The sequence below is a fragment of the Coregonus clupeaformis genome, chromosome 37 (assembly GCF_020615455.1).
Source record: "Coregonus clupeaformis isolate EN_2021a chromosome 37, ASM2061545v1, whole genome shotgun sequence".
NCBI classification, from domain to species: domain Eukaryota; kingdom Metazoa; phylum Chordata; class Actinopteri; order Salmoniformes; family Salmonidae; genus Coregonus; species Coregonus clupeaformis.
Window position 1 is genome coordinate 13,483,791 of NC_059228.1, and position 13,474 is coordinate 13,497,264.

Below are 13,474 nucleotides of genomic sequence, written 5' to 3' on the forward strand. Positions count from 1 at the left end.
GTCTAGCTTCCTTGTCTTAGCCTACAGTCTAGCTTCCTTGTCTTAGCCTACAGTCTAGCTTCCTTGTCTTAGCCTACAGTCTAGCTTCCTTGTCTTAGCCTACAGTCTAGCTTCCTTGTCTTAGGCTACAGTCTAGCTTCCTTGTCTTAGCCTACAGTCTAGCTTCCTTGTATTAGCCTACAGTCTAGCTTCCTTGTATTAGCCTACAGTCTAGCTTCCTTGTCTTAGGCTACAGTCTAGCTTCCTGTCTTAGCCTACAGTCTAGTCCTTGTCTTAGCCTACAGTCTAGCTTCCTTGTCTTAGGCTACAGTCTAGCTTCCTTGTCTTAGGCTACAGTCTAGCTTCCTTGTCTTAGGCTACAGTCTAGCTTCCTTGTATTAGCCTACAGTCTAGCTTCCTTGTATTAGCCTACAGTCTAGCTTCCTTGTCTTAGCCTACAGTCTAGCTTCCTTGTCTTAGCCTACAGTCTAGCTTCCTTGTCTTACCCTACAGTCTAGCTTCCCTTGTCTTAGGCTAGCAGTCTAGCTTCCTTGTCTTAGGCTACAGTCTAGCCTTCCTTGTCTTAGGCTACAGTCTAGCTTCCTTGTATTAGCCTACAGTCTAGCTTCCTTGTATTAGCCTACAGTCTAGCTTCCTTGTCTTAGGCTACAGTCTAGCTTCCTTGTCTTAGCCTACAGTCTAGCTTCCTTGTCTTAGCCTACAGTCTAGCTTCCTTGTCTTAGCCTACAGTCTAGCTTCCTTGTCTTAGGCTACAGTCTAGCTTCCTTGTCTTAGGCTACAGTCTAGCTTCCTTGTCTTAGGCTACAGTCTAGCTTCCTTGTATTAGCCTACAGTCTAGCTTCCTTGTATTAGCCTACAGTCTAGCTTCCTTGTCTTAGGCTACAGTCTAGCTTCCTTGTATTAGCCTACAGTCTAGCTTCCTTGTATTAGCCTACAGTCTAGCTTCCTTGTCTTAGGTTACAGTCTAGCTTCCTTGTCTTAGCCTACAGTCTAGCTTCCTTGTCTTAGGATACAGTCTAGCTTCCTTGTCTTAGCCTACAGTCTAGCTTCCTTGTCTTAGGCTACAGTCTAGCTTCCTTGTATTAGCCTACAGTCTAGCTTCCTTGTCTTAGGCTACAGTCTAGCTTCCTTGTCTTAGCCTACAGTCTAGCTTCCTTGTCTTAGCCTACAGTCTAGCTTCCTTGTCTTAGGCTACAGTCTAGCTTCCTTGTATTAGGCTACAGTCTAGCTTCCTTGTATTAGCCTACAGTGTAACTTCCTTACCTTCTTCTCATCCAGCAGCATCATGATTTTGAACACCAGCACATCATTGACCACCACCTCCTCGTTCTTATAGAGGATCTGGAAGGTCTTGCTGCAGATTACGTCATCGACCACAGCTGCAGGGAAGGCCAGATCAGAACCTGTAAAGAGAAGAGATTTGTTTGAATGCAGTACACTTACATCAATACAGTAATACACAATGTCTGTATCAACATAACTGTGATTAACCGATATAGACCCAGTCTGAGAAAACCCAGGAGCTGTCATCTTAAGCACTGGTCTTATTGTTGACCCAAAACACTGCTGAGACATCTCTTACAGTGGGGGAGTCCAAAACACTGCTGAGACATCTCTTACAGTGGGAGGAGTCCAAAACACTGCTGAGACATCTCTTACAGTGGGAGGAGTCCAAAACACTGCTGAGACATCTCTTACAGTGGGAGGAGTCCAAAACACTGCTGAGACATCTCTTACAGTGGGAGGAGTCCAAAACATGGTGTTGTTGGCTGCTTCTATTTCTACATCAGTAGGTCAAGTCACGTGGGGGGTTAGGTTAGGTACTGGAGAGGAGTGGGGGGTTAGGTTAGGTACTGGAGAGGAGTGGGGGGTGGTTAGGTACTGGAGATGAGTGGGGGGTTAGGTTAGGTACTGGAGAGGAGGGGGGTTAGGTTAGGTACTGGAGAGGAGTGGGGGGAGGTTAGGTACTGGAGAGGAGTGGGGGGGTTAGGTACTGGAGAGGAGTGGGGGTTAGGTTAGGTACTGGAGAGGAGAGGGGGGTTAGGTTAGGTACTGGAGAGGAGTGGGGGTTAGGTTAGGTACTGGAGATGAGTGAGGGTTAGGTTAGGTACTGGAGAGGAGTGGGGGGTTAGGTTAGGTACTGGAGAGGAGTGGGGGGTTAGGTACTGGAGAGGAGTGGGGGGTTAGGTACTGGAGGAGAGGAGTGGGGGGTTAGGTTAGGTACTGGAGAGGAGTGGGGGGGTTAGGTTAGGTACTGGAGAGGAGTGGGGGTTAGGTTAGGTACTGGAGAGGAGTGGGGGGTTAGGCTAGGTACTGGAGAGGAGTGGGAGGGGTAGGTTAGGTACTGAGATGAGTGGGGGTAGGTTAGGTACTGGAGAGGAGTGGGGGGGGTTAGGTACTGGAGAGGAGTGGGGGGTTAGGTTAGGTACTGGAGAGGAGTGGGGGGTTAGGTACTGGAGAGGAGTGGGGGTTAGGTTAGGTACTGGAGAGGAGTGGGGGGTTAGGTTAGGTACTGGAGAGGAGTGGGGTTAGGTTAGGTACTGGAGAGGAGTGGGGGTTAGGTACTAGAGAGGAGTGGGGGGTTAGGTTAGGTACTGGAGAGGAGTGGGGAGGGTTAGGTACTAGAGAGGAGTGGGGGTTAGGTACTGGAGAGGAGTGGGGTGGTTAGGTACTGGAGAGGAGTGGGGGGTTAGGTTAGGTACTGGAGAGGAGGGTTAGGTTAGGTACTGGAGAGGAGGGTTAGGTACTGGAGAGGAGTGGGGGGTTAGGTTAGGTACTGGAGAGGAGGGTTAGGTTAGGTACTGGAGAGGAGGGTTAGGTACTGGAGAGGAGGGTTAGGTTAGGTACTGGAGAGGAGGGTTAGGTACTGGAGAGGAGGGTTAGGTACTGGAGAGGAGGGGTTAGGTTAGGTACTGGAGAGGAGGGTTAGGTACTGGAGAGAAGTGGGGGTTGTCCCTCTGCAGCAGACATATGGTGAGCAATATGTTTGGAACATCGAATCGTAATAAAATCGCAGTATCAAATCGCAATACATATAGAATGGTGAGAATCGTAATACATATCGCATCGGCACCAAAGTATCGTGATAATATCGTATTGTGAGGTCCCTGGCAATTCCCAGCCCTACTAGGTACTGGTGAGAAGTTGGCCAGTTATCGTCCTATGAACAGCTTACAGTACATTTTCCCTCTAGCAAACATCCAGGATTTCAGCTGTGACCTGGCAGCAGTCTGAGGCATGTCCTGGCAGCATAGAGGCAGCAACAGAAGCAGTCAGTCTGTCTGCTGGTTGTTTTTACACATGGTTGATGGCTTACAAGGCTGACAGTCAAATTCACTAACCTTTTCCTATCCTTTCTAGGTGACTAACAGCACTATAGAACCTGCAACTATGAGATCAGCCTTGGAGGAACTAACAGCACTATAGAACCTGCAACTATGATGAGATCAGCCTTGGAGGAACTAACAGCACTATAGAACCTGCAACTATGAGATCAGCCTTGGAGGAACTAACAGCACTATAGAACCTGCAACTATGAGATCAGCCTTGGAGGAACTAACAGCACTATAGAACCTGCAACTATGAGATCAGCCTTGGAGGAACTAACAGCACTATAGAACCTGCAACTATGAGATCAGCCTTGGAGGAACTAACAGCACTATAGAACCTGCAACTATGAGATCAGCCTTGGAGGAACTAACAGCACTATAGAACCTGCAACTATGAGATCAGCCTTGGAGGAACTAATAGCATTATAGAACCTGCAACTATGAGATCAGCCTTGGAGGAACTAACAGCACTATAGAACCTGCAACTATGAGATCAGCCGTGGAGGAACTAACAGCACTATAGAACCTGCAACTATGAGATCAGCCTTGGAGGAACTAACGGCACTATAGAACCTGCAACTATGAGATCAGCCTTGGAGGAACTAACAGCACTATAGAACCAGCAACTATGAGATCAACCTTGGAGGAACTAACAGCACTATAGAACCTGCAACTATGAGATCAGCCTTGGAGGAACTAACAGCACTATAGAACCTGCAACTATGAGATCAGCCGTGGAGGAACTAACAGCACTATAGAACCTGCAACTATGAGATCAGCCTTGGAGGAACTAACAGCACTATAGAACCTGCAACTATGAGATCAGCCTTGGAGGAACTAACAGCACTATAGAACCTGCAACTATGAGATCAGCCTTGGAGGAACTAACAGCACTATAGAACCTGCAACTATGAGATCAGCCGTGGAGGAACTAACAGCACTATAGAACCTGCAACTATGAGATCAGCCGTGGAGGAACTAACAGCACTATAGAACCTGCAACTATGAGATCAGCCGTGGAGGAACTAACAGCACTATAGAACCTGCAACTATGAGATCAGCCGTGGAGGAACTAACAGCACTATAGAACCTGCAACTATGAGATCAGCCGTGGAGGAACTAACAGCACTATAGAACCTGCAACTATGAGATCAGCCGTGGAGGAACTAACAGCACTATAGAACCTGCAACTATGAGATCAGCCGTGGAGGAACTAACAGCACTATAGAACCTGCAACTATGAGATCAGCCTTGGAGGAACTAACAGCACTATAGAACCTGCAACTATGAGATCAGCCGTGGAGGAACTAACAGCACTATAGAACCTGCAACTATGAGATCAGCCGTGGAGGAACTAACAGCACTATAGAACCTGCAACTATGAGATCAGCCGTGGAGGATTCCACCAACCCAGGATGGAAAACACCATACTGCGAGAGGCAAATCGAATAAATGCAAATGGGGTAGCTATCTGCTGAAAATGACCATGGAAATTAACCAATCCAATTTTTGGGAATTAGACTATTTCACCATCTACAGCATAACACCATCTCTAGTCAATTGGGTGTACTACCAATGCCAGAGAGACCTGGCTGGCAAGAGACCAGAGACAAGGCATCCTATTAATAGGCTACTTAGGAACCCCAGGGTTGAGGTGAGGATTAAGAAACGATCCCATTCAGCTAAAGCTCTCAGCCTCTCACTGACTCCTATCAGGCACAGAGCAGAAAACACTGGAGCGTCGAGCAATCTCATCCTCATTTGTCCCCCCTTGATCCTCATTGTGACTGGAGGACTGGCTGATGGGGGACAGAATGCAGCGTGTTGTGAGGCTGGAGTGGACGGAGCAAAGGCATTTCTCTCAATGCAGACCAGGCCAGGGATGAGCAGCGAGTGTTCCAGGCTGCCAACAAGGCTGCTTTTGTGAGATCGACCAGTCCTGCCACTCTGCCAGCTTCCAACCAACAACAAAACCCAATGGATGAGTAGGCTAGACCAAATCCACATTCATCTGAAGGGTTTCCCTCAACGTCTTTCAACCAAGGGTGTGTATCACTGTCAGTCCAAATGGGTTTTCAACTAGCATATTGGAGCTCTAGATGAATGCCATCTTTCACATTAACTGGACAGCGTCACCATTCTGGAATGCACAAAATCAGATGAGACCATTTAGGGGAGAGCTTCATATCACATTATCCATCTCTCAGCTTATCTATCTATCTATCTATCTCTCTCTCTTCCTCATCTCTCTCTCGTCCTCATCTCTCTCTCTCATCCTCATCTCTCTCTCTCTTCCTCATCTCTCTCTCTCTTCCTCATCTCTCTCTCTCTTCCTCATCTCTCTCTCTCTTCCTCATCCCTCTCTCTCACAAATGAATCAATTATAGGCTAGCTTTTATAGGTCACGTACACTTGAAAAGAGTATGAATGATCCAATTCTTTAATGTCTAGCCTAAACATTCCCTTGATAGTAAAAGATAAAAGAGAACCAAGAACTTAAAGAAAACCCTACAAAATGATTAAAAATATGTAACCTGCCACACTCGCAATCAGAAAACACTACATCTCTGTTATGGAAGTATAACTAATGGTTATAATGCATACGGCACCACTTGGGGACTTGGATCATAATTCCATCTTGCTCTCACATAGCTACAAACAGAACATTACATCTGAGAAACCTTGTATAAAGTATGTGAAGGATTGGTCCGAAACAAATATGGACATGTTAAAAGGCTGCTTTGACTGTACCATTTGGAAGAATTTCTGTGACACAAATAAAAACATTGAGGAACTGAATGGGACCATTACTGACTCCACACATTTTTGCATTGACTCTGTAATTCCAGTAAAGACATCTAAACACTAGATAACTAAGGAACTAAAACTGTTACTTGACCATTCTTAATGTGAAAAAAAAACAAGGAAATTACAATAAAGTTCAGAACTATAAAATACGATAACGGGCCCATTCACATGGACTAAGAACAGATAGAATCAGTTGAGCAATTCAAATATCTTGGAACTATAATTGACTCAAAACTCTCCTGGACTGAAAACACAACAGATATACAACAAGGGACAACAATGACTGTATTTCATGAGGAGATTCAATACATATCAGGTCAATAAAAGAATAACAACCACATTCTACACAACCTTTGTTCAGTGTTCTCACTTTCTGTTTCCAAGCCTGGTACAATCAGCTATCCGTGGAGTTAATCTGAAGAACATGGAAGCTGTTCTTGGAGAGAGTAGTGAGGGTAGGAGCGACCTGACACACCCACTCAACCAGAGTACCAGCTCCTACCATCAGGCCAAAGATACAGACTCCATCTTTACAAAACCGCCAGAGCCCAGAAATCATTCATTCCCACCTGTATAAGTTAATTGAATAAATAACTGCTCAACCCCCCAACTGAATTACAAACTGTATCCGCATGCGTTGTCTGCTGTAGTTATCGCTTGAGATTTATGTATGTATGTATGTATTTATGCACCTATTGGTGATGCTGTGTTGTTGTTTTTATTTTATTGAATATTAAAACATACAATCTACTGTGCCGTGCTGTTGTTTGTTGAGATGCAAGACAAACTTCCCGAAAGGGACACACAATAAATAATAATTATTAATACAAAAGGCGGCGATTTCATTATGGTTGAAAAACACACAACTAAAGCATTTATTCAATATGCTCTCTTGTCCCCAAAACAAGCTGAACGTTTGTCTTTTCATGCTGTTCCTCAATAAAACAACCAAAAATCTGATCATGCTACAACGTAATCTAATTTGCATTAAATGTTCCTCCTAATATTGTAAAACCATTGTGATGGGGTAAGAACATGGGAGAGGCAAGTCGAAAAACGGACAGAATTTAAAATGGCAACGTCCCAAATGGCACCCTATAAACTTGGTAGTGCACTACTTTTGACCAGAGCCCTATTGGCTGTGTGAGGAGGAGGGTTAAGACTCAGCAGCAGCACATTTGAAGCTATAAGCGCCTGGGGGGGATGCTGAAGACACTGTGTGTGTGTGTTTCTGAAGACCCCTTGTAGAATACTGAAAGCTAGCTAACATGCAAGCCTTGAGGCTGAGGATAAAGAGGGCTAGCAGTCCATGATGAGTCAATATTTTACCAGATAAACATTCATGATTCAATATATTACTAGATAAACACTCATGAGTCAATATATTACCAGATAAACACTCAAGGTTAACCAGGACAGGTCACTACAAAGGTTTTGATAATACTGGATGAAAAGATAAGGAACTATAGGCCTACAGTATCAGTCAAAAGTTTGGACACACCTACTCATTCAAGGGTTTTTCTTTATTTGTACTGTTTTCTACATTGTAGAATAATAGTGAAGACATCAAAACTAAGAAATAACACACATGGAATCATGTAGTAACCAAAAAAGTGTTAAACAAATCAAAATATATTTCATATTTGAGATTCTTCAAAGTAGCCACCCTTTGCCTTGATGACAGCTTTGCACACTTGGCATTCTCTCAACCAGCTTCATGAGGTAGTCACCTGGAATGCATTTCAATTAACAGGTGTGCCTTGTTAAAAGTTAATTTGTGGAATTTCTTTCATTCTTAATGAGTTTGAGCCAATCAGTTGTGTTGTGACAGGGTAGGGGTGGTATACAGAAGATAGCCCTATTTGGTAAAATACCAAGTCCATATTATGGCAAGAACAGCTCAAATAAGCAAAGAGAAACGACAGTCCATCATTACTTTAAGACATGAAGGTCAGTCAACACTGAACATTTCAAGAACTTTGAAAGCTTCTTCAAGTGCAGTCGCAAAAACCATCAAGCGCTATGATGAAACTGGCTCTCATGAGGACCGCCACAGGAAAGGAAGACCCAGAGTTAACTGCATCTCAGATTGCAGCCCAAATAAATGGTTCAGAGTTCAAGTAATGGACACATCTCAACATCAACTGTTCAGAGGGGACTGCGTGAATCAGGCCTTCATGGTCAAATTGCTGCAAAGAAACCACTACTACAGGACACCAATAAGAAGAGACTTACATGGGCCAAGAAACACAAGCAATGGACATCAGACAGGTAGAAATCTGTCCTTGGGTCCAAATTTGAGATTTTTGGTTCCAACCGCCGTGTCTTTGTGAGACACAGAGCAGGTGAACGAATGATCTCCGCATGTGTGGTTCCCACCGTGAAGCATGGAGGAGGAGGTGTGATTTTTTATTTTATTTTACCTTTATTTAACTAGGCAAGTCCGTTAAGAACAAACCAGGGACGATGCTGGGCCAATTGTGCGCCGCCCTATGGGACTCCCAATCACGGCCGGTTGTGATACAGCCTGGAATCTAACCAGGGGGTCTGTAGTGACGCCTCAAGCACTGAGATGCAGTGCCTTAGACCGCTGCGCCACTCGGGAGCCCAATGGGGTGGGGGTGCTTTGCTGGTGACACCGTCAGTGATTTATTTAGAATTCAAGGCTCACTTAACCAGCATGGCTACCACAGCATTCTGCAGCAATACGCCATCCCATCTGGTTTGCGGTTAGTGGGACTATCATTTGTTTTTCAACAGGACAATAACCCAACACACACCTCCAGGCTGTGTAAAGGCTATTTGACCAAGGAGAGTGCTGCATCAGATGACCTGGCCTCAACAATCACCCGACCTCAACCTAATTGAGATGGTTTGGGATGAGTTGGACCGCAGAGTGAAGGAAAAGCAGCCAACAAGTGCTCAGCATATGTGGGAACTCCTTCAAGACTGTTGGGAAAGCATTCCAGGTGAAGCTGGTTAAGAGAATGCCAAGAGTGTGCAAAGCTGTCATCAAGGCAAAGGGTGGCTACTTTGAAGAATCTAAAATATATTTTGATTTGTTTAACACTTTTTTGGTTACTACATGATTCCATATGTGTTATTTCATAGTTTTGATGTCTTCACTATAATTCTACGATGTGTAAAATAGTAAAAAATTAAGAAAAACCCTTGTATGAGTAGGTGTGTCCAAACGTTTGACTGGTAATGTAGATCTGCTTTGAGGGATCAAGTTAGAGTGAAATGATGGCCAGCACAGCATCAATTGTGCTGACTGGAGGGAGTGAGGGAGAGAGGGAGAGAGGGAGAGAGGGAGTGAGGGAGAGAGGGAGTGAGAGAGGGAGAGAGGGAGGAGGGAGAGAGGGAGAGGGAGGAGGGAGAGAGGAGAGAGGGAGAGAGGGAGAGAGGGAGGAGGGAGAAGAGAAGGGAGAGAGGGAGAGAGGGAGAGAGGGAGTGAGGGAGAGAGGGAGAGGGGAGAGAGGGAGAGAGGGAGAGAGGGAGAGAGGGAGTGTGTGTTTTAACTGACCTGCTGGGTGGAGTAGACTGGCCTCGACTTTGTGAGGGACTCGTGGTGGAACTTTCATACTGGCACGGATCTGGTAGAACCTGGGACACAAAGAAACAGTTAGCCATGAAAACAACAGGGAGGACGGAGTGTTCAGGGGTCACCCCTAGCAGGACTCGAACCCAGGCAGTCCAACACCTTAACCGTTACGCTAAGAGGTCCGAGGCAGCTAGATACTGTATGTTCTAGTCCAAGGTCGCTACAACATGTAGGAATACTAAGCACAGAACTCATTTGATGGGACATACTGTAGCTTTAACCCAATTGAAATGAGAACATTTAGGCCTATTAAAAACCTCTAGCCTACAGTGCCTTCAGACAGTATTCACACCCCTTGACTTTATCCACATGTTGTTGTGTTACAGCCTAAATTTAAAATGGATTAAGTTGAGATTTTTTTGTCACTGGCCTACACACAATACCCCATAATGTCAAAGTGGAATTATGTTTCTAGATTTTTTTTTTTACAGATTAATAAAAAATGAAAAGCTGAAATGTCTTAAGTCAATAAGTATTCAACCACTTTGTTATGGCAGGTCTAAATAATTTCAGTAAAAATGTGCTTAACAAGTCACATAAATTGTATGGACTCAGTCTGTGTGCAATAATAGTGTTTAACATTAAACACTCATCTCATCTCTGTGCCCCACACATACAATTCTAAGGTCCCTCAGTCTAGCAGTGAATTTAAACACAGATTCAACCACAAAAACCAGGGAGTTTTTCCAATGACTCGTAAAGAAGGGCACCTATTGGTAGATGGGTACAAATAAACAAAGCAGACATTGAATATCCCTTTGAGCATGGTGAAGGTATTAATTACACTTTGGATGGTGTATCAATACACCCAGTCACTACAAAGATACAGGCATCCTTCCTAACTCAGTTGCCTGAGGTGAAGGAAACCACTCAGGGATTTCACCATATGGTGACTATAAAAAAGTTACATAGTTTAATGGCTGTGATAGGAGAAAACTAAGGATGGATCAACAACATTGTAGTTACTCCACAACACTAACCTAATTGAGAGGATGAAAAGAAGCAAGTCTGTACAAAATAAAAATATTCCAAAACATGCATCCTGAGATATGTCTGCATTTCAGTTTCAATACATTTGGAAACATTTCTAAAAACATGTTTTCACTTTGTCATTATGGGGTATTGTGTGTTGATGGGTTAGAAAAAATATATAATTAATCAATTTTGAATTCAGGCTGTAACACAAAATGTGGAATAAGTCAAGGGGTATAAATCCTTTGTGAAGGCACGGTATATGAAGAGTAAGTGTCTTGCTCTGTTGGAGTAACCTGTAGGCCTGTAGTTTACAGCCTCGTAAGAAGAGAACAGTCTGTTTAGCTTTACTAAAGGCATGGAAAACCAGCTTTACCTTTTCATGAATGAATAATGAGCACTTTCTTTAACACTCACTGGTGTGGTAAACTCACATTTAAAGTATTGATGAGTAAAGAAAGGGCCCACATGCTGATTTAGGATCAGTTCTCTCTTAAAGATCAGAATGAATAAGATTACAAGACAGCCTGGGTGGACCTGACCCTAGAACAGCAGTCCTACTCTGAGACCGTCTGCTGCTCAGTGCTCTGCTCAGGACAGTATTACAACCTGCTGTCTCCTTTTGGAATTACATTTCCCAGATGTGTAAGAGATGTTTTGACTACTAGGCTGACTCAGAGCTGTGGCTGGTATAACCTGGTCTACTAGGCTGACTCAGAGCTGTGGCTGGTATAACCTGACTACTAGGCTGACTCAGAGCTGTGGCTGGTATAACCTGTCTACTAGGCTGACTCAGAGCTGTGGCTGGTATAACCTGTCTACTAGGCTGACTCAGAGCTGTGGCTGGTATAACCTGACTCAGAGCTGTGGCTGGCTACTAGGCTGACTCAGAGCTGTGGCTGGTATAACTCAGGCTGACTCAGAGCTGTGGCTGGTATAACCTGACTACTAGGCTGACTCAGAGCTGTGGCTGGTATAACCTGACTACTAGGCTGACTCAGAGCTGTGGCTGGTATAACCTGACTACTAGGCTGACTCAGAGCTGTGGCTGGTATAACGAGGCTGACTCAGAGCTGTGGCTGGTATAACCTGACTACTAGGCTGACTCAGAGCTGTGGCTGGTATAACCTGTCTACTAGGCTGACTCAGAGCTGTGGCTGGTATAACCTGTCTACTAGGCTGACTCAGAGCTGTGGCTGGTATAACCAGACTACTAGGCTGACTCAGAGCTGTGGCTGGTATAACCTGACTCAGAGCTGTGGCTGGTATAACCTGACTACTAGGCTGACTCAGAGCTGTGGCTGGTATAACCTGTCTACTAGGCTGACTCAGAGCTGTGGCTGGTATAACCTGTCTACTAGGCTGACTCAGAGCTGTGGCTGGTATAACCTGATATAGGCTGACTCAGAGCTGTGGCTGGTATAACCTGTCTACTAGGCTGACTCAGAGCTGTGGCTGGTATAACCTGACTACTAGGCTGACTCAGAGCTGTGGCTGGTATAACCTGTCTACTAGGCTGACTCAGAGCTGTGGCTGGTATAACCTGTCTACTAGGCTGACTCAGAGCTGTGGCTGGTATAACCTGTCTACTAGGCTGACTCAGAGCTGTGGCTGGTATAACCAGACTACTAGGCTGACTCAGAGCTGTGGCTGGTATAACCTGACTCAGAGCTGTGGCTGGTATAACCTGTCTACTAGGCTGACTCAGAGCTGTGGCTGGTATAACCTGTCTACTAGGCTGACTCAGAGCTGTGGCTGGTATAACCTGTCTACTAGGCTGACTCAGAGCTGTGGCTGGTATAACCTGACTCAGAGCTGTGGCTGGTATAACCTGACTACTAGGCTGACTCAGAGCTGTGGCTGGTATAACCTGACTACTAGGCTGACTCAGAGCTGTGGCTGGTATAACCTGTCTACTAGGCTGACTCAGAGCTGTGGCTGGTATAACCTGACTACTAGGCTGACTCAGAGCTGTGGCTGGTATAACCTGACTACTAGGCTGACTCAGAGCTGTGGCTGGTATAACCTGACTCAGAGCTGTGGCTGGTATAACCTGACTACTAGGCTGACTCAGAGCTGTGGCTGGTATAACCTGACTCAGAGCTGTGGCTGGTATAACCTGTCTACTAGGCTGACTCAGAGCTGTGGCTGGTATAACCAGACTACTAGGCTGACTCAGAGCTGTGGCTGGTATAACCTGACTCAGAGCTGTGGCTGGTATAACCTGACTACTAGGCTGACTCAGAGCTGTGGCTGGTATAACCTGTCTACTAGGCTGACTCAGAGCTGTGGCTGGTATAACCTGTCTACTAGGCTGACTCAGAGCTGTGGCTGGTATAACCTGACTCAGAGCTGTGGCTGGTATAACCTGTCTACTAGGCTGACTCAGAGCTGTGGCTGGTATAACCTGACTACCAGGCTGACTCAGAGCTGTGGCTGGTATAACCTGTCTACTAGGCTGACTCAGAGCTGTGGCTGGTATAACCTGTCTACTAGGCTGACTCAGAGCTGTGGCTGGTATAACCTCTCTACTAGGCTGACTCAGAGCTGTGGCTGGTATAACCAGACTACTAGGCTGACTCAGAGCTGTGGCTGGTATAACCTGACTCAGAGCTGTGGCTGGTATAACCTGTCTACTAGGCTGACTCAGAGCTGTGGCTGGTATAACCTGTCTACTAGGCTGACTCAGAGCTGTGGCTGGTATAACACTGACTCAGAGCTGTGGCTGGTATAACCTGTCTACTAGGCTGACTCAGAGCTG

The 13,474-nt window shown here is 45.4% G+C and overlaps 1 protein-coding gene across 1 annotated transcript in view; it reads right to left on the reverse strand.

Moving 5' to 3' along the window:
* Window positions 1–13,474, reverse strand: part of fam135a (family with sequence similarity 135 member A) — a 54,022-nt gene that overhangs the window by 31,108 nt on the left and 9,440 nt on the right. Inside the window, 2 exon segments of the mRNA XM_045211548.1 lie at window positions 1,264–1,403; window positions 9,664–9,743. Of these exon segments, the coding sequence (XP_045067483.1) occupies window positions 1,264–1,403; window positions 9,664–9,743 (220 nt within the window).